The sequence below is a fragment of the Pelecanus crispus genome, chromosome 3 (assembly GCF_030463565.1).
Source record: "Pelecanus crispus isolate bPelCri1 chromosome 3, bPelCri1.pri, whole genome shotgun sequence".
NCBI lineage: Eukaryota > Metazoa > Chordata > Aves > Pelecaniformes > Pelecanidae > Pelecanus > Pelecanus crispus.
This window is the reverse complement of record NC_134645.1, coordinates 115,491,523-115,513,173: the sequence shown is the minus strand read 5'-3', so window position 1 is coordinate 115,513,173 and position 21,651 is coordinate 115,491,523. Positions and strand designations below refer to the sequence as shown.

Genomic DNA, 21,651 nt, shown 5'->3' with positions numbered 1-21,651 from the left:
CAAGGCCCTCCCTGCCATCCCTCTCAACCCGACTGAAGCCAAATCTGGTGAACAGGGAAGCCTGGCACCCAACACCAGCCTCAGAAGTAATGTCACATATGCTGCAAGGCAGAACTTTCTCTCATCAGCAGCACACACAGCTCCTCGCTGCTGCCTGCCAAGCATCCCAAACTTCTCCCACAGAGCTGAAACCCAACAGCAGCCCCCACACAACCCCTCCCTCTCTCTTTTCTCCAAAGCTTTTGTGCTGCACAGAGTAAAGCTTGTGGTGACAGTGAGCTCTGTGCAGTGACACCACCCCTTGTGCCTCCTGCAGAACACAGTGGTGCACACATCTCCAGAGGACCTTTGCATTGTCTGCCAAGAGCTCCTATGTCCCCTAAGCTAGGCCTCTCCCGAGGCGAGGCATGGCATTCTGCAGCCACCAGTAGTTTTCCCCATGATTCTATGATGCTGGTGACTAGCACGTGACGTACTAGCAAGGGAACAGCAAGCCTCCAAAAATTGAAGGAAACTGTTCCCGATTTTTAACAAAAACCCAGGAAGTAACAAAACTCTCCAAAGAAAACTCTTGCACTTTGACTCCAGCAACAAACTGGTGGGAAATGCCTTTGGAATGGAGATGGCTCCGCTCTCTGACCTGCTGTCCTGGCACCCAGAAGATACACAGACCTTTTTCAAAAGCTGGAGTGGCTTCTAGCTGCTACAAGCTAGGGAAGCTACCCATAGTTACACATCTACTGTAGTGCTCAACAGTTCTGAAAAAAGATCATATTAGAGTTCACCAGGAGGCTGCTCTAACTTGAAATAGGTCACTGGGTGTTGGGATCTGCGGTTTCAGCAACACGTGCTTTGGGAGCTCAATGGCAGCAGCTACTCCCTCTTCTGCTAAAGGCAAGCCCCTTGCCACAGCCTTAACTCCCTCAGTGGCTGCCCCCCCGCCTCCCGCAGGGATCCTCCAAGACACCGTGCTCCCTGCCAAGCCCAGCTATGCTCCATCACCCCTCCCGCACCACTTCATCTGCTCTGGAAACGCTTGGCGCTTCCTTTTGTCAGTACTTGTCTGTCAGGTAGGCAGTTCTGCCAAGAACCTTAAAGCAGTTGCAAAGCTCTTAACAGTTGCACATGCAAACCCTCTTAAGAAACAGCCAGAAGGTTTGGCCTAATGTAAGAGCGTAAACAAACTTGTTACATGCTAATCACCAGGTAGGCCACACACCCTTCCCCTCCTCCAACCCCTGAATCTGCTAAAAGGACAGGAAATATAAACGTGGTCACATACCTTTGCTTCCTCATTGATGTCCCAAGTGAAGGATATGGCATTGTACGCGATCTCCTCAATGTTACTGATGGTGTTGAAGCTCTCCTTGTAGTCAGCTGTTAGAAAGAAGGATACATGAGGGAGAGGAAGAGGCGATAACATCTGGAGTCCTTAATCACACAAAGCAGCCAGAAACCACAACTCCTCAGCAACCCCTTGGTGGGCAAAAGAAGCTGAACTGTACTTAAGAATGAATCATTAAAAAGGCTGGAAATGGTCCTCGTACAAAAACAAAATACAACAAACAGGAAGGAGGAGGAAAACGGGACTCGGCAGAAATTTGAAACTAGAAACGCCAGTGAGAAAGGCAGACATCCCAAATATCCCACGTCCTGCGCCATAGCCTGCTATGTGCGGGAAACTCTACCCTTTATGGCAAGGGCATAAGCTCTCAATAAAACTCCTTCAATAACAAACAAAGATTTGCATGCGCGTCTGCTTTAAGTGCCAAGCGATTAATCCCTGCTTTTATTCACAGAAGGAAGGGACTAGGAGTACAACCCAGCCTTCAGCCAGAGAAGGCTGGAAGCCAGCCAGCCCCAGCCTTGTCTGGAGGCAAGTGGAAATTTGCAGTGTTTTCTTTTTTTTATGTGTACCAAAGACAAGTTGTGAGTGAAGCTGTGGGAAGGAGGATCATTAGTGTCGAGGTATTTCTACGAGGATCTTGTCCTTTGAAGAAACACAGTATTTGGGACAGCCACAGAGTCTCTAAGCTGCGATTTAGCTACAAGCACCAGGATATGCCAAAGCAACTGTATTTTGGAGGGGGGATATCAGATCTGCCAATGCAAAACCCTAAACTCAGATTGCTCACCAACCAAAATCCTCCACAAATCAGCCTCTTTAAGGAGTCCTAAAAACTACAGCATTAGCTCCAAGCAATCAAAAGCTCTCTCCAGGCTTTCAGCAAAGCTATGGATAGCAGAGAGCATGATCCATAGGTTCCTTAAAACAACAAAGCTTTAGCAGAAAACCAAACCTTGCCAAGGAATTAGGTTTCGAGTTTGACATCAGCAATGAGAATGTTCCTTACCTATGTCAATGCATCTTTGTTTGGCTGTGTGCTGTCTTGAATGCCAGTATTTCCAGTGTCTGAGCTGATCTTCTCTTGTTTTGTCTTCAGCAAACACAACCATGATGACACTCTGAAAAGAGAGGGTGACAGGGCAAGATTAAAAAAAAAATAAAATAAACGCAAACACGTGAAAGAGAAAAGGCCACAGAGTACATTTGTTTTGGAAGTTCTCCTTGGTATCAGGTTTTCTGCTTTAGGCTTTCCAACTGCACTGCAGTATACCTGGCACACTGCTGCCAAAGAGGAAGGCACACAGCAGGGTTTTCTGGGTCATAAACAGAGATGAGCAGAACTGTTCTCCTAACTGGAGTTCAAGGATCTCATTCCAGGTGTTGCATCACCTTTACACAAGTGCTGACACCACTTCTTAACAGACTGAGCCAGGATGGGTTGGTCTGGAAGTAGGTGGACAGCAAAGGAACGAATACTGACGTAAGAGAGCAGGTAAGCTGGCCTTAGTGCTGATGCTCTGGTTTAGATTACTGCACTTTGGGAGAGTTTTCAAGGCTACCATTGTACACACCCTCTTTCCCAAGAAACCACAAAAGCTGCCACTCACTCGGACTTTACTGATGGGGTGATGGATTCCTTCACTGCTGCTGACTTCTTTCAGTGTGATTGGGTAGAATTGACCTTTATTCAGGTAAGTCATCGTGCTGTCCCCAGGCTTCTGTCGGAGGGACTTGGAGGCTTCCAAAGTGTATTCAAAGTTATTCCTATGGAGCGAAGAGGGCAGTGATTGCTAAGGCATTTTCCTGGAAAGCTGATTTAATGTTCCACATTTAATTTGGAGAAATTCCAAAGTCGTTAGTTGACTCACTAAGTCATCAACAGGCAAGGAAGTTGGAAAACAGGATGAGCCCCTTTTTCAACCATTTCCTTCATGAATGAACATTTAAGAGAAGTTCCTGGCAAGCTAAATTCCAAAATACATCAGCAGGCAAGACTGGAATCTCCCTATTCAGGCCAAGAGCAGCAAGCTGCTCTCATGGAACAGAAAAGTATTGATTAGCAATTAAATTAAATTCACAAGATAATAAGCCATTCAGTGGCCATGGTCTTCTCCTCTTGGTCAGCTGCAGCTAACCAAACAACTAGTTTATTCCCCTCCCTTGGAGTTCAGATGAGTTTCATGCTTCCTATTTCTGCTGTAGATTTCCAACAGGGGTAAAACAAGCCAAGCAGGCCAGGGAGAGGGACACAGGTGGAAGCCAGCAATGAGACCACTGCAGAGCTGACAGACAGCACTGCATCTTCCCATGTGACAGAGAGTTGGTACAAGCACATCGACTGAAACAGGGTGGTATTTCCAACCCTGCATGTAGTTTTCCTTAAAGATACAGGGAGGATTTTCAACTGTGACATTCAAACGAGCAGGCACTGTTGTGTTTCGACTGTGTTTTGAGATCCACAGCGTCCCCAGTGCCTGATAGTGACTCAGTGCAGACGGGAGTGAGCTGTACTGCTTGCTCGTGGACAAGCCAACTTAAGAGAAGAGGAGGATATAGGCAAGCAGGGGGCTTAAAGCATTACCCAGAAATGCTGTCAAACACATAATCTTCTGAATTCATGTTGGCCATCCGGAGATTCAGTTCAGTAGGAAAGAAAACCTGGGGTAGACACAAAACAAAACAACACAACAATTAACACAGCAGCAACAAGAAAAGTCAAGATTAAACAGATACTCTTTACCACAGAACTTCTGACAGGCAAATTCATCATCAGATAACAACTGATTTTTGGTCTGTACAAACACAACACTTGAGCAGGGTTTTAATGCAAAACTTTTGGGTGTCAACTAAGCACAACATCTCACAAGCCTTCTGAGTCAGCTTAGGGCAACATTTTAAAGCTTTCCCAAATCTCAAAGAAAGGGCATTAGCTACACAGTTCCTTGAGGTCTGGCTTAAAAATCAAAACCTGGTTACGCTGTTGTTTTCAGTTGGTACCATGAAACAAGAAACAGATTTTCATCCAGGTTTAACTCTCACTCAAGGCCCCTAAATAAACCAGCTGTTTTCCACTGACACACACCACACCTAGAAACTGGCAGTAAGGAAGCTTACAGACATAGTCACTTCACTTTGGTACCTGCAAAGGCACTGAGGAGTGCTGAACTCTTGCAAAACCTGGCCCACTGCTGCAGAGCGAGAGAACTATTTCCACACTCTGCAAGCCAAAGGCTCTGTCACTAGTAAGATTAGTCACTTGCTTTCGATCATGATTTCATGTTGTGAAGGTTTTATTTACTAAATTATACTTATGCACCTTTCTGAGAAAGTCTATTCCTGAATCACTGGACAGATTTCTGGCTCATGTGACAAGAACAATTAAAGATGGAACTGGATCTCTCCATCCAGATCAAGACACACGCGCACACACACACAGCGACTGCCTCTCTTGGTACCTCTTGCACGCCCTCCTTGAAAGTCTCTGAGAAGGTGGAGTCTGGCGTTCGCCTCTGGGAGTTTTGAGGCTGGGTGTTGGAACTGAACTGGTCGGGATTGAGGTTCCTGTCGAAGACCACCACCCGCTCGGGGGGCTCGGGGTGGTAGACGCTTGGTGGGATGCCTACTGCAAAGCCATGGGGCTGCGTCTCCGTTTTGATGGAATGGGTGGGCATCGTGGCAATTGAAACGGTGACCGTTGTGTCAGGGGTTGTAAGGTGGCCTCTCTTGTCCATGCCCATCTGGGGCGTGTGTGGAAGGACAATATTGAAAGGCACATTTTTCAGAACCTGGACTCTGTTTTCTCCAGCAGAAATAAGCGACTGTTCTGTCACGTTTGGGATGCTGTTCCTTTAAAGGACAAGGAAAAAAAATCATGCATAAATTATACAGCTCATTTTCCTCATGAAACAAGAGCTAGAAATACTTCTCAGCCTTTCGGACAAGGACAGCCGATACCAACTCCCCTCCTTCTGCAAAACAGCTCACTCCTAACCTGAAAAGCTGAGAGTCATTCAAAAAAGAAACCTCACCCACTGCTAGCAACCCCACCTTGGAGATGAATTACCCTGGAGCAAAGGGTGAGGGTTCACAGCCCAGATTCTCACTACTTGGAAAACAGTGGTCCAAAACTAAGCGCTTTGAGGCCCTTCTCACCACGCATCAGCACACACAGGTTCCATGAAACTGCTCTTTGGCGGTTGGAGAAGGACTGAGAACAAGGTTGCTGTTCCTCTGCCCTAGGACTGCACACCACCCGGGAAGCACTAATAGGGAAGTTACACCCCTCTTTCATGCACAAACCCCCAAGAAAATCCACACTGAGACTCCCTGGAGTGGTTTGCATAACTTCACACTCTCCACCCCACCACATTAATTTCTGCCAGAATGACGCTGAGATCTGTGGCTAAGCTGACCTCATAGCTAGTAGCCACTAAGTCAGCCTGCCCTCCCTTTCTCCCTCCCGACAACGTGGTCCTGCCCTCTTCTTTGCACCAATTCAGATGCTCCCCTGTCCTCCTGGTGAGCCAGTTTGGCTTGTTCCACTGGAAGAAAACTAGCCACTTCTTTTTTTCCTGCTAGGTTATGGGTCAGTGAAAGACCAGAGCTGGTATGAGGGGAGCAGGAGGAACACGTGGCTGGGAACCAGACCACTCTTCTCAACAAGAAGCCATTCAATTGGCTCAGCCAGACCACAAAACCTCACCTCAAGTCCTTAAAGCATTCTAATCTGTCCAAAGGAAGAGGATGGTAGGAGTGGAAGCCTGGCTTGAATGAACCTCACATTCATAATATTTACTTAATCAGTATCTTCTTTTGCTTGGGAGGCACCAGAGAGGGAGGGCAGGAAAAGGAAGAAAGAAAGGAGTTCCAGAGGATACAAAAGAAGTCCACAAACAACACAAAACCAAAACTAAATCACAAGCACTTTGAACTCCTTCCCTATCAGCCCGTGCACGAAGCAGCAGTGCTGCTGGTGACTGAGAACAAAATCAGCAGTGAGCAACTGATGCAACTGCATGCAAAAATAAAAGGGTTACCAGCCACCTCTGCAGCCTTGGGAAGGGGTGCCTGTGCTACCAGGCTGTGCCTAGCATTAACAAGAGCAGCTTTTGCTACGCTGACTGTATAACACCAGTACATAGAAAGCAGATGGATGGCAATGAAAAGCAGTTTGGGCCTCAGCTCTCCACATCATGGTCCAACCCCCATCCTGTTCCTGGGGTAGCAGAGGAATTCGGGGCACAGAGTAAAAGCAAACAATTTCTCTCTTCCAGCACAACACTGCAGTGCAGCAAGTTACTTTTCTTCAGCAGCTTTGGTGGTCTAGGAGGGAAGGGAGATAAGCAGACACACAATAATAAAAACTAATACCTTTTGCTATGGTCTTGCTCAGGATGTTCTACCTCTGGTTTAGCTGTCGAAGATCTCCTCTCCCTTGGAACCTAGGAAATACAAGACATACTACAATTGCATTCTTCCTCCCATTAAAAAAAAAAAAACAAACCCAAAAAATGCTCCTCAAAACACAGCCATCTGGTCAAATGAAGAAAGCATTGCTCTCTGATAGCAGTCATTATTAGCATTATAGCTTGACCAATGTTCGCATGGCTTTGGGATGCCAGGCCTGCCCCAGGTGATGCCCCCAGATCCCTGTGTAGCTGACCTGGCCAGCTGTGCCAGCCCTGCGCTCCTGCCAGCACCAGGCAGTGAGAAAACCGGTGCAGAAAACTGGCCATCCCTGGCTGGAGCACCAGCACCGGAGTGAACAGGATCAGGAGGAGAGCCCCCAAGGTTGGCACTGGCAGTGCCGGTTTTCTCCTCTGCAGGCTGGCAGGGTTCAGCTTGCTGGATGAGCTCAAGGCTTGTGAAAGGACGCTGCTCCACAGCCCCTTCCCCATGAACAAGTGCTCTCTAGACCACTTCCTCAAAGACCACTCAAGGCTTTCCTTTCTCCTTGGAGACGAGGGGATTTGGGGAGGACCAGGGTCAATAAGTGTATTGGGATGCTACAGCTCATTTTTTGTGTGTGGCCACGTACAACACACTGGCCCAAAGTGTATTAAATCTTTTATAAAAGAAACGTAACCACCAGCGCTCTGGATTTAAGACAGCCCAACACTGCTCCTCGTATTTTATGCTATGGACAGGATTTGCCCTGAAAACACCACACACCGATCACACAAGCCACCTCGTCCACACACAGACGTACACCATTTTCCCAGCCATGATGCAAGGTCAAGGCATACAGAAGAAGGTGAACTCCTCGACCTACGGCAGCTCAGTTCACCAGAGCACGCAGCCAGCACCCCAGTGACCCGAACGGCTCTTGCCACCACAGGCACAAGCCCGTGGTGCTCAGGTCCCCTCCACAGCGCAGCAAGTCCACACAAGCTCCTCTGCAAACACACACACGGTGCCCAGGACTTTTGTCACCCTCAACACACCTCCTGAATGAGCAAAGCAAACACTTTGCAGTGTAAGGAGGAGTAAACTCCCACCACTTTCCTCCTCCGAAGCCTGCTCAAATACTGCCCGTGTTTGCCAGCTTGGGTGCAACGTGGGGAACCACCGCTTTACTGCTAACTGATGGCATACCTGCATGAACAGCATATTTCTCTAAACAGTCCCCGAATCTCCAATAACACAAGAATTGTTGGATTTTCCATGGTAACCAGCAAAATTTGGAGAACCTCTACCTGGAGATTACTAGGAGGCCGACACTAACTAGTCACTGAAAAACAAGGGTCTTCCAAGCTGCTTTTGGCCTCAAGCCCAACACTCCTAAACTCTAGGTTTCAATCAAAAATTTGTTTCCCATAAGGCCTTATTAACCACAGTTGAGCAATCAGGAGAGCCCATTAGTTAAATGGAAGAAAACTCAAATTGTTTGATTTTGTTGTTTGGGTTTGTTGGGTTTTTTTTTTAATACGAAGGTGATCTCATCAGCTGCCTTTAATATCGTGAGGGGGTGTATTAGAAATGCCTAGACATCACCCCTCTAGCATTACTTCGTAACAGCCCTCAATAAATCTTTCAACCTCTAACCATTTTGCTTCACTCAAGTGTGCAGCATACCTGTTCTCCCACTGATTTTTCTGTACACCCACTGACACCCAAACATAAGAGGAAACCCCGAATTAGACATTAATGTACAGCAAATCCCTTCTGCTTTGCCAAGCGTGAAGGATCAACATCAACCTTCTCTTTGTAATCTACAGGTTTAGGAATCAAAATTTATTTTGTGGATTAAAATTGTTCTGGTGAAAGTGTTGGTTTTTTTTTTTTTTTTTTTCTAAGAGCATAGCAAGTGCAGGGACAAAGCAAAAAGCCGGTTTTCTCACAAAACTAGCTGAATAACATCCACATCAGTGAGTTTCTGGCATTTTGTCGTGTGTGTGGAGTGCTAATCTCCATATTAAGCATTACAAGAACATTTTGATACATAAGACGTGTTCAATTCCTAAAAGGAGAGGCAAAGATTTTGTATGCACAAGGCAGCCTCTCCTTGTGCTTGAAGAGCATACCAAGGCTTGCAATTGCATTCACTACTGTTAAAAGACACAAGCCAAAGCATCCGGCATGCGAGCCAAGTCAGCCTCCTGGCCTCCCTGCATGCTCAGTAAAGAAAAAACAGGCATCTCCACCCGGTGAGCCAGGCCACCGTAATGCAGGTGTCTAACACAAGCAGGATGCCTCCCTGCCTGGAAATGCCTGCTGGTCTCCACTGACTTGGACATGGAGCAGAGATAACTACCCTGGCTTAGACTTCTGGTATTTAGGAAAGAAAGCTCAGCAAGATGTATCCCACACAAACCAGAAGGTTACCTGTTTGACAGTGTTCGATTCACCTGTGAACATCTAGGACAGCACATGTCCCTGAGAAGACCGTGAACACTGGGGAAGATGACCACAGCTGCCAAAGGATTAACAGATTACAGCAGCTGAAGCTCACTGAAGGTTAGAGGGATGCAGACAGCAACTCCTTCAGGTGGACACTTCTGCCCCACACACCACCAAAAACTGCAGGTTTAGCTTAGCATCAGCTGAGACTAAGGTAGCACATCAAAGCCCCAGCAAAAGCCAATGGTTCCACCGGAATAGGGATCACGTGAGCAAAAGAAGAGAAGTTTCCTTCTCCATGTATATTTCCATTCAGATAGGGACATGCTCCCAAAGTCTCACTCGGCACAACTACTTCTATAATACATTGCCTCCTGCAGAACCTCCTGGAGTTGACAGGTAAAGTGCAACTGAAGCTTTTGACCCATTACATTAAGATCCAGGGGATCTTATTTTACTGATCTAAAAATAAACCAATTTTCAGAAAAAGGGACATGGAATTTTTTCCATTTAAAACCCGCATAGTTTAAAGTCCTCATGATATAGCTTCTGTAAAATCCTCCAGCAAATGACACCTTTTCCACAGGTGGAACAAGAGCTCTGCTGGCTGCCAGACCATACCCACACCAATCTACCTTGTAGTAATCATACAGCAGTCCGAGGGCAGCTGCGCTGTCTTCATCACCATTGATGCTCATCATAGCTTTGGTAGCTGCTGTAAGGGGATTTTCAAGAAAGGTTTTCCAGGCCTCATCTTCACTGGTGTAAGGACGTCTCTGAGAGTAGAGAGAGTCATTCTGAAGAACCAACACGGGTCTTTTACTTGAATCATAACAAAAAAAAAAAAAAAAAAAAAGAAAGAAGAAAGAAAAAATCCACCTGTTAGAACACATGAAAAACATTCCTGAAGTTCTTCAAAATTAGCTGCCCCAGTTTCACAGGTTCATGTTCTGAATCAGTGCACTACAAGGATTAGTCAACACAAAAAGCCCAGAAACCTAATTCTGATCTCACTCACGCTCAGTGTAAATCAGGATTAATTTGACCAAACTCAGCTGGATTACACCAATCTATCCAAAATCGCAAAGCCATTTAAAAGCACTACTGACCTGCTCACCCTCTGAATCCAACCCCGAAAGGGTTACATGCGCTTACCGGCCTACCGCCTACAAAACCTCTAGCACATCCTACGTAAGACTACCAAGCCACAACCTGCTCCAGTTCCCATGTGGGACTAGAAAATGTGAATTAACGAAACATCTCTTTCCCCTAGAGCTTTCAGAAGGTATCTTCCCTCTGAAAACACCACCTAGAAGCTGCTGATTAGTTATAGACTACACAGGGAAATTGGTCAAAGGGACCTCAAATCAATTTGGCAGTGAATTTCTCTGACAAGGGAAGCCAAAAGACCTACTGCCTGGTTACTGTTGAAATAATCTGCGACACTAGTTGGAAACACCCTCAACAGGTGACTGGGGAAAAAAAGAGAAAAACTGGAGTTTTTCCCTTTATGTTGTAATATACAAAAAAAAAAAAATTATAGTTACTCTGAACATCTTGAGATTGCTGTGAACAAGACAACTTGGACCTTCTGCCCACAGGTGAAAGTGGGACATCTGTAGAAAATGCTGTCCTACCAGCTTAGACAACTTAATATACTTTGGTTCTATCGCTAAAATATATGCTTCATCTTTCAAGTCAGCTCAAGCTAGTGTTGTTTAAATCTGACTTTTAAACCAGTTCAAACAGTTCTCTTTCCAGCACAAGTGTAACATTAGTTTACTGCAGATTGGCAGGGAAAGGAGGGAGGCTTTTTTATTTTCTTAAATACTCCCAAACTCGGCATTTTTTAATGAATTGGTAAGAGTTTAAAAGAAATAAGTAAGTATTAAAAAAACCAAACCCCACAAAAACCAGTTCCCCACCACCATCACACCCCTTCCCCAGTAGATAAGCATTCTTTTCATCTGTTTATCCAGATGCATTCAGAGATTGAAATACACTACAAATACAAAAAGTTGTGAAATACAAAGTTGTGAAATACTCTAATCACTATAATCAGCTTAACAGTATCCTACATTTATGACCACCTTCTACCAAAAAGATTGCAAAGCACTTTGCAAATTATGCGTTCGATCCTTTATCAGTTACACAAGGGGTAAGCTGAGCTTCAGTGGGACAGCCTGGCTGAGCTGAAGACGCTTAAAGCGAGTGGGAGTTTCCAGGACTTGTAAGAGCACTTTGTGGCTATAAATCAGTATTATACAGTTGGAAAAAAGCAAACAATAACAAAAGAAGCAAGCTCTTGCACCGAGCCCTTTCTTTAGGTCTTCGTACATATTTGTGTACACACGGACGCAGACACCAAAATGCAGATACCTCTGGTATCGAGGACATCCACTTTCTATCAGGCTGCACAGCAGAAGATAAAGCGGAATTTTCTTTAGGAACATGGTACACGCTCCTATTCTTATACAATGTGATAAAAGAAACCTCAATATCCATAGCAAATGGGTAAATCCTTCAGTTAAAGTGACTCAGAAAGAAAAAGGCAACTGAAGTATCCTGGGTGCAGTTCGCTTGATCTGCCCCTGCCAAGCTGAAGGGCTAAGTCAGCCTCACTGGGACTCACAAGACCACTAAGCTGATTCCCTCCAACAACACAATGCTCACATGGAAAGAGAGCTAAGGGAAAAACAAAAATATCGAGAACTAAAGCAGCCACTAACCAGAAATGCAGCAAAGGCAAAAACTACGTATTTTTGTGCGATTTCTTTGTCATTGCAACACCTAAATATAATGCACATTGCCCTACAGGTAATCTACACCTCTAAAAGCAGCGTAGAAAGAATTATCTGCAGAATTATCAAGAGAAGCACACAGTTTGGCAGTAACTCAATCCCTTAACAGAACCACAGCTTCTTTCAGGAAAATGAGAACATATTAATAAGAGAAGGCAAACATTTATTCTTCCGAAGTTTTAGGTTTCAAGATTACTGGCACGTGGATCTGCTCACAAAGTAGTAGACATGTCCAGCAAAGGCTGGAAAAAAGTTTCCTACTGAGTTTTAATTATTTCTGAATTTTATTTGCTACGTGACTGAAGCGGAAGCAGAGGAATATTATAAAAAGCAGATACTCTCTCTTTACCTGCAAGGATCCCACAGCCCACAATGTTTTGCGTTCAGATCACAGCAACTATTCCTACTTACTTCGCTGATCCAAAACCCAGCCTTTCTCTCCCTCACCGTGCAATTTAACTCGAGACCTTAAGAGATCCTCAGCCACACTGTGCTTTACACCTGGTCTTTGCACAGAGCACACCTTTAATGCTGAGGCAGCAGAGGGAATTTCTTTCGCCGGCTTCTACGTGCCAGAAAAGTGAAGCGCGTGTACCTTAATTACTAGGGCCTCATCTATTAAGCGTCATTGGAGGTTAAAAAAATAGATGAAAAATCCTAATCACAGGGTGAAGTTAGCGAGGTGCTGCATTAGTCCTCCTTCTAGAAAGGATCATATTTAAAAAAAAAAAAAAAAAAAAAACAACGAAAAAACCAAACCCACAACTGTGGTCAAAATCCTATGCTTTCCCTAGGAAATGAGTGCATTTGAGTCACCGATCATTCAAAACGCAGTGATTTTAAAGTCGGTTCTTCAAATCACTTCAGACTTATCCCGACTTCTATCAAGTTGCAGCGTCCACGGCCACCGGCTCCAGCCGGACACGGTGACGAGCGCGGCAGCAGACCCACGCCTGCGAACACAGCACGGGATCCGCTGAAGGCGTCGTCTGGGCGTTCAACACCGCGAGGTGACAGAAAACACGCTTCAGGCTCCGCTTTAGCTCCTTTCACGCCCGCTCTCCTATCGTACGAGGTCGCCCGCCGACCCCCTTACCTGCCGAAATCCACCTTGCCGGAGGGGTGCGCCTCGTAGAAGTCCATGGGGGCCGCTCCCGCCGCCGGGCAGCGGCGCGGGGCTCCGGCGGGGGGGCCAGCCGGCCGCTGCGGCTCCGCCCGCCTCCCTCAGCCCCCGGGAGAGGGGCAGCCCGGCGCTGCGGCGGCGCCCGCTCCTCCCGACGGCGCGGCCCGCTCGCCGCCCGCCCGCATTTAAGGCGCGGCGCGGCGCGGCGCGGCGGGGCGGGGGGCGGACGGCGGCGGCGCTGACCCACGCCTCGCTGCGGGTGTCGGGTTTCAAAGCCGGCCCTGCCTCGCCGCTCGCCCCGCGGGGCGGGGTGGCCGCCGGGGTCGCCCCGCTGCGCCGCCGGGCCCCCCCGGGGCTCACCCCCCCCGCCGCCATTTCGCACCGCCCCGCCGCAGCCTCCGGTTACTCCTCCGCGGAGATGGAGGGGGGCGGGCCCCCGGGGACAGCGGCTCCCCCCCCGGCCCGGCCCCGCAAGAGAGCGGGCGGCGGGTCCCTCTCGCCGCAGCCCCCCGGAGGGGCAGCAGCACCGGTCGGACCGGACCCGCTTCTCCCCCCCGTCTCTCCTCCCCGCCCGCCTCACTCACTTGTCGTAGTCTTGTGTCATGTCTGGCGGAGGCAGCGGGCGGCAGAACTGGCCCGGCTGGTCGGGAGGGCGAGGCGGGGGCGAGCGGAGACAGCAGCGCGCAGCCCGCCGCACCGACGGGTTTTGTCGGCTTTTCTCGCCCGCTCAGGTGGCTCCCGCAGCCGCAGGTGGACGGGCGCCGCGCGACGCTCCCCATTGGCTGCCGCCGACGGCGGGGCGGAGCCGCCGCGCCCCCATTGGGCGGTCGGGCGCCGGGGGGGCGGTGCCGGCGCTGGTGCGGGGCTCGGCGGGGGACGGGGGGCGGCGGCGCGGAGGCGCAGAGGCGCCCAGGCGGGCCCGGGCCGAACCGAGGCGGGCCGGGCCGGGCCGGGCAGCGGGTGATACCGGCCGCGGCCCCTTCGTTACAACGCTGGGCACGGCGCAAGTAAGGGACGGGTAAAACTTGGCGGGGAAGGCGCTCCCCCGGGGTTGGGGGCCCCGGCGCCCCGCCAGCAGCGCACCCCGCTGTCAAAGAGCGGTTTCCTGAGGAGAACAAAGCCCCTTTCCCCCAGGTTTCACCTCTCCCGCTGCGCTGAAGCGGTCACGGGGGCTAAGGCACTCGCACCGCAGCCCCCAGCCCTCCTCCGGGGCGCCAGGGCCCCCCGCCGAGCCGGGGCCGCGCTGCGGGGGGCACCGCCGGGACCCCGGCCCGGGGCGGGGGAAGCGGCCGGGTACGCGGGAGGCGCCCTGGGATCGTCTTCGCACTAGAAATGGGTTTCGCTTCTCCCTCTCCCATCCCGTATAACCTCAATTCTTCTTCCTGCACTAAAGCCGTTTTTTGGGAAAGTCGAAAAACGGCACAAGGCGCGTTAATTTGCGCGGGCGCTGCGCCGACTGCCAGAGCACAGCGGATCCTAGCATCGTTACGCGCCTCAGGCGAACCTGGGTCTGGAGAGAAGCAGGTTTACGATGGACTTACTGCTGGAAATGCATCTAAATCCTCTGCTTTAACAACTGCAGCAGCATTACAAATACATTGGGTATATCCGAAGTGGCGTGCACAAATTTAAATCAGAAAGATCTTAAGTTTCTCCTTGAGAAATAAGGGTGGGAGGCTGCTTGTTTAAGTAACAAGTTGAATCTAAACCCATATAGCAACAATGCTATCTCTCATATGTCCAGATGCTTCAGATAGCTACTGTAATTTAAAAGTACGCACACTAATAAGAGGTCTGTCCTTCTAGGTCAAAATCTCTTCCGTATTTGTACGGGATATACTCCAATGAAAAATTATAGAAGGATAATTCAAGCAGCCAACTGAAGAGAAATATGAAACTAAAGGGAACAAACTTTCACTAAGGGTCTAATCCTGGAAGTTGCTTAATATCCTCTGACTGGATTACAACTAGTGTTCTAGAAAGAAAATGCTTTGTTTGAATCTGCAAACATTGCCATTAGGATGGCAAAAGATAAATACCATTACTGAAGTAAGATCTTGCTTTACAGAGTGAAATGAACTGATGTAAATTGTTCTTTATGACATGCAATAAAAGGTACTCTGTATTTTTAACCCACTTGAATTAGACTTTAAAGATTACGTAGAAGAAAATTTCTTATCTGCTCCCGCCTATGACAAAAATAGTGTCATCCAATTAAGATGTCAGAAAATGACATTTTTCCAAACGAGTATAACTCGCTTTGTTTCCAATACAAACTACAAAACCAGCTCAAAATTGCAAGTATAGGAAAGGACTGCTAACTTTCTCAGGTGTTATTCACTCCTCACGCTCTCCGCTTCTGTTTGTAGAATTCTGGGATGTGCAGACACAATCACTGCTTTTTGGCACATGTGCACATTTTCATAAGCAAAAAAATATAATACTACCCTGTAGCTCTAAGTGACCCAGATGCAGTACGTGCTGAAGTTCAGTCACATGTTTACATTGCACCCGAATTGCTAAAATCTTAGTAATGTGCCATGCTTGGCATTTCTACTACTGTCTAGTTAAGAATTTACCATCATTTTATTCCAAAGAAATCAAATAAATAAATAAATCAAAGCTGTTGCCTCTGCAAAAGGGACAGCTTTTCTTAACAGCCTGGGCCGCCGATGATAACTTAGTTATCAACACAGCAATCACTTCCACATTCAGGAGACAATGATATAAACACCGGATTGTGACACAGCTGACTAATCTGCCGGTCACAATCTAGACTCTGTAACACCACTTGTAGGTGTATTTCTGTGATGTCACTAACTGGGTTGCATCATCGCTGAATAAAATCAGGCAAGAAGCACAAAGGGATTTAGCAGAGCTTTGGCTCGGGCATAAAGCTATGCCAGCCTGACGCGGCAGCGCTCTGCCAGGACTTCCCTTGCCCTGCGCTGACTGCTGTTCACTCCAACTTCGTCCCTCGCTCAAGCCCTTTTACCTTGATCTCACTGCTCTCCTCCACCTCTCATGCCCTTCCCTTTACCTTAGCCTCTGCCTCGGTCCTGCCTTCAGCGTCCTCTTTCCCTTCTTCACGTATTTGTTTCCTTTTAAATGAATCCCACTCGAAACACACAAGGAACCCCACCGAACTCACTTGCCATTTGCAACCATTTGGCCAAGCACTGTCTCGGCATGTTTGCACCTCTTCCTAGTGTGTCTTTTGACATCGCTGTCTAGAGAAACTGGGAATTATTCTGGACAAGGATTAGCTACTGTTATGACTTACCTAACAAATAGGGTTTTAAAATCTCATACCTGATAATTATCATCTACACGCACTGGCCATTCACACCCGCGTAATAAACAAGTTGCATCAAGTTCGTAACAGTACTTTTGATTTCACAAAACACAGCAGGGAGTCAAAACAGGATACTTTCTACTTAATCCGAACCCTAAGATGCAAGGGCCAGACTGCAGAGCTGGCTGTAAGGAGCAGTGAATCTTCCATACTTCTCTCCATCACACAGCACGCTGGGCAAGCTCTTCTCTTCTGCAACAGGCCTGTGGTCACTAATGATGGAGCCCGAAAAGTGAGCCCGAAGCTGATCACTGACCCTCGCAGAATTAACCTGACAGCATCAAAGAACTGAAGAAAAAAAAAAAAAAAAGAGAAAAGCCCAGGCAGAGGTTCATGAACTCACTGGGAAGTGAGGTGAAAGCAGGCACAGTGGAAAGAAATAGAAAGGCCAGTGAGAGTGGAAAAGGAAGCTGGAAATGCCTTATAGGAAAGAGATGGAAAAAGCTGGGGGGGGAGGGAGGGTAAAGAAATAAATGAAAGCACAATGTGTGAAATACAGAACAGGAAAAGAAACAGTTTGGTTTTGCTTCAGTCATATCCCTATATGCAATCTTGCAGGCATTCTTTAAAGATTGCCCTTCTAATTCTGTACTTAGCCCTAAAGATAAGGCAGAAACTGTTGAGACCATACAGACCGTTCAGGGGCAGGAGATGCAGCTCCATCAGCCTGACTGAGGACACTCTGAAATGACTACAACATAAATGAATCAATTTTGCAGTAGCCTATATATTAAGAAGTCAGCCTGAAGCCTAGAATTTTATCAATGATAAAAATCTTTAGCATGCTAACCAGTCTCACTGAACATTTCTCATCTCTGCTCAGTACTGTGCTTCCTCCAGGTTTGATTTCTGTGTACATAGCTCCTGCCACACAGGCTGACAGTGGTGTAGCAAGAGAACAGCATGTGCAGCTCTTTCGCTGCGTACTGTTCTCCGCCTAATCCGCTTTGCTTTGCAGCACGGAAACCGCCCAGCTGCCCAGTTAGGAGTTACAAACGGCACGGATTTCAGTTCAGTAAACAAAAATGTTTTGTCACGATCTTGTATCAACATATCACGACTTACTGTGCTGATGAGATCCCGGGCCAGGTGGATTCCTTCACATCCTAGCGTCAGAGCAAGTTGCAAGTGGTGGTCATGGGGAACCCTGCTGCGCCGTGTTGAGGGACCACGGTCGAAGTCCTGCTCAGAAGCGCGAGGACCAGCCTGCCCGCAGGCGTGAAGCCTGCCTCGCTTGTGAGGAGCTGACGGCTCACCAGGAACTCACTGGCTCTGCAGTCTGATATCCTGGCCTTGAGAGCTGGGGCACTTGGATATCGTTTTAGGACACCCTTCTCTTCCCTGGGCCCGTAAAGAGGTGGTGTCTTCACCCCTCTCTCTCGCAGCAGCCTCTACTCCGCACCCCTCAGGCAGCCCTGTCAGAGGCAGGCAATGCTCGCTCAGACAGCCACCACAGGCGTCCCCCATGAAAAGGCAGCACAGAAGCTCCCAAGGATCCGGATCAAGCTTTCGGATTGCAGCATGGACACTAAACACACTCCATGGTGTTCTCACGAGGCAATGGCAGGGTCCGCAACTGATAAGCAAAGCCACTGCTAGGACAACAGGGAGTGGACACACAATACTTCTACAACACCAAGCAGCCTTGTGAAATCATTAGAGGAATGTGCTTGCATTTTCTTTTAAAACTACCTGATGTGCTGCCGGAGGCAGAGTATAGATGCTGAGAATCAGGGAGGAGTGTTCTGGCTCTGGAAATCCTGCCATTAGCAGTTGTACAAGGGCAGCTATAACCTCACGTGAGGACACAAGCATTCGTCATCTGTTCTGCCAATCCTTATCCACTCTCTTGTTCACCATTTCAGCAGCATCCTAGCATAAGCAGCAGCGAGGCATACTCTTTCACGTATGCCCGTTTCCAGTCTTGGCCTCCCCTTTATGCTCTCCCTCATCTAATCTGGCCAGGAACAAAGGAGCTTCACATGTGAGGAGCAACAAGACCAGTAACTGTGCAGGAGATACTGGAAAGCAAACATTCTGCATTTAGTGCAAGGGCAAATGCAGCAGGAGACACTGCCTTGGCAAATCCACATACTAACATGCTCAGCCAGGAAATACGTATGACTATGTGCTGGGAAGCCCATGTAATTTTGGATCAAAATAGGAGATTCATTAATCGAAGTTATCCTGACTCTTCTCTGCAAGTGAAGGAGCATAAAACTTACTCAACTTGACATGGGGAAGGGATGGAAGAACCAGGGAGCAGACACTCATTCAGGGACTTAACATTTCCAGACTTCACCTCTTCCAAAAGCCCTAATCCTGGCCCTTTTGCTCCCAGCCCTGCAAAAACATCCTCTTAACACCTTTCCATAAATACCCTGAAATCATTTTTCAAGACCATCAGCAAAAGTCTTGTTTATCCATACAGGGAGAAAAGTCATTTCGAGGAAGGGACTTTTGAGCCTCCCAAGAAGTTAGGAGAAAACGAGTTATTCATTGTGTTGCCTGCAACATTGCACAAAGCTTTCTCAAAGCTTCCAAACATGATTGTTTCAGGGGTCATGCTAAAAATACGTTAGGAAAGATGTAATTACAGTAAAGCCCATACAACACACTACAGACAATAAATTAGGCTAGTATTGCTTGTAGGCATAGGGCTTTGCCGATTCTCATTCTCTGGTTAAATCAGGTTCAGGACCCTCACTCTATGTAAGAGGTTAAGGAGAAAGTCAAACATCTCTCCTTCATGCCTGGAAAATGGTAGAAATTTAAAAAGACAAATGTATTTGACTGAGAGTAAGTTGATACTGAGAATGCAGACACACTGCGGTAGTGAAAAATTAGTAAGGTGAAATTCCAATTCTGCTGAAGGCTGTACCTTTCAAAAGAAAATGAGCGCTCTCTCATATTTCTCCACTGAAACAACAGAAAGGTTGCATTATTTAGGAGAATTCATAAAGCAAGGTTACTTTTGCACTCTTAAAGATAGAAAAAAACCCAGTGTGTTAAAATATAACACACAAACTAGGAGAAAGCCTAAATTCAGTTCAGAATGCACATCAAGGTCTCAGAGTAACTGATTTGCTATTATCTAAGTTAATAATTATTTAATGATTCTAAATCTTCTCAATATATAATGTTTTAAAAGTCTAATCTAAAAAAAACCCACTTGCCTTGATCTATATACTTAAGAACCCTCATTCGACTTTTAGAGTAAGAAACGAAACAAACTGAGTCTCTTTACTTAAAATTTCCAGGGGAAGAAGTACAAAAAAGTAGCAATTGGAAAGTTGCACTTCCCCGGACATTTTCAGCAAATAGTTACAGAAAGGAGCTGTAACTTCGAAGTAGGTAGAGGAGGTGGCTGGGACTGCTGGATTGCGGCAGACACCCTCCCCTTCAGCTGTCGGCTGGTAGCTGTCTGTTCAACCAGCGCCGCTCCACCTCAGGGTTACATTACCTGGACTCAAAGTAGCTGTCCCAAGGGAGCTCAACTACACTTTGCTGACGATAAGGCACTCTTGTGGCTCATCAGTTTCTTAAACATCATTACTCCAACGTAAGTGTTGATTGATTAAACTGGATAGAACTAACATTAAGTATTTTAGGGGCACACCCTTTACTTTTAAATCGGTCTCTTAACCTATGTGTCCAGAAGGCACATGGCTCTTGATGATTAACTGCAAGCTTTATTCCAGTTTATTAAAGTACAGCTTTAATTTATTCTAACATCTAAGGGAGCTTTGTTACATTTGTAACAATGTAACAATGAGCACAGTATTTTTAATTTATGAAGCTCAGATTTTACTGCTACAGTAGTTTTAAAAGAAAGGTATACCTATAATTAAGTGCATAAGTCTTTCAAATAAAGACTTCTGAATTAAATGAATCCTTTATATATAATAAGGTGTCTTTTAGATAGTTAATTCAAAACTTTAACAGATATTATAGTAAAAAGAATGAGACACTTTCAGTCACTTGAGCAAGCACTGTTGAAAACACAATGCGTATTATACTCTGTAGGTTTTAAACTGATACAAATACTCATCTAAAACAAGAACAATGAATAATTTTACCAAATATTTACGAGCTTTAGTAATTCACTCAGGTGAGGGCAAACATAATAGATAATGGCTAATTTTAAAACATAAACACCACACACAAGATGAGATTCAAGTTGGTATATTCTGAGTCCATTAATGTAAACATCAGTTCAAGACACGTCTTGTTAAAAGTCTGAGGTATCTAGCACAATGTGGCAACAGATTTAGACATACTAAACTGTACATACTTATGAAGTCTCTAACACATACAAGTAACAGCTCAGTCTGCTCTTTCCTCTTCCTCCATTAAGCACAGTTTAGTTCTGCACGGCTAAAACTACACCTTCTCATCTGCATGTTACAATCACATTACAGGACCACTGCTCTGAGTCCCTGTTCTACAATAAGTACTTAAAATACCTGAAAAAGTAAAAACTTTCACCCAAACGATGTCTTTTCTGTCACCTTAAATCAGGACACCATGCTCAATTACCTCCTGCCTTTACCGAGCCAGCAAAACCTCCTGGTTTGCCAGTATTTGCAAGTAACTATTACAACTTACCTTTAATAGTCCTTTCTGCTCTACCCATGCGTGAAATACTGCTTTATCAGTTTGCTCCAGACAGGTAGGGCAGCACGTCTCCTCTCCTATCATTCGCCTGTTCTCAATTTTTACACAACAGCTTCACAGATTGAACTGCAACAGATTTTAAACCCTTCCATCATACTCAGAGTCTACCTGCTGAACTGATTACCTTCCCAGATTACATCTCACTGAAGCCCTTGCTCAGGAAAGAAGCTATTACTCTTTTTAAAGTCTGCGGACACCATTTTTTTTTGTCTATAATAATGCTTAGAAACAGCTGTTGATTTTGGTTTTGATCAAATAGATTTGGCAACTTCTGTACTCCGTACTGATGGTCAGAGTTGCTGAATTTCATTCAACTGAAAGCAGCATTCTTCATCTGGGTATCTACTCAACATCTCTGTTCAACATACAGTTATGGTGTCTTTAATGTAGTGGCAGCACCCAACTTCATTTACACATTTGTCTGGGACAGTTTAAAAACACAGTGCATAAATAAGATTGAGCATGAGAAACTGGTAGAATGGCTGAGGCGCAAGCTGCTGAAGATGCT

At 46.6% G+C, this 21,651-nt stretch overlaps 1 protein-coding gene across 1 annotated transcript in view; it reads right to left on the bottom strand.

Annotated features, from left to right (window-relative positions):
* GRHL1 (grainyhead like transcription factor 1) overlaps positions 1-13,715 on the bottom strand; it is a 46,256-nt gene extending 32,541 nt beyond the window's left edge. Inside the window, exons 1-8 of the mRNA XM_075707553.1 lie at positions 13,696-13,715; positions 9,823-10,009; positions 6,719-6,789; positions 4,804-5,194; positions 3,930-4,006; positions 2,956-3,112; positions 2,355-2,466; positions 1,283-1,377 (exon numbers count right to left, since the gene is read on the bottom strand). Of these exons, the coding sequence (XP_075563668.1) occupies positions 1,283-1,377; positions 2,355-2,466; positions 2,956-3,112; positions 3,930-4,006; positions 4,804-5,194; positions 6,719-6,789; positions 9,823-10,009; positions 13,696-13,715 (1,110 nt within the window). The remainder of the gene's footprint in view (positions 1-1,282; positions 1,378-2,354; positions 2,467-2,955; positions 3,113-3,929; positions 4,007-4,803; positions 5,195-6,718; positions 6,790-9,822; positions 10,010-13,695) is intronic.
* Between the last annotated feature and the right edge of the window lie 7,936 nt (positions 13,716-21,651).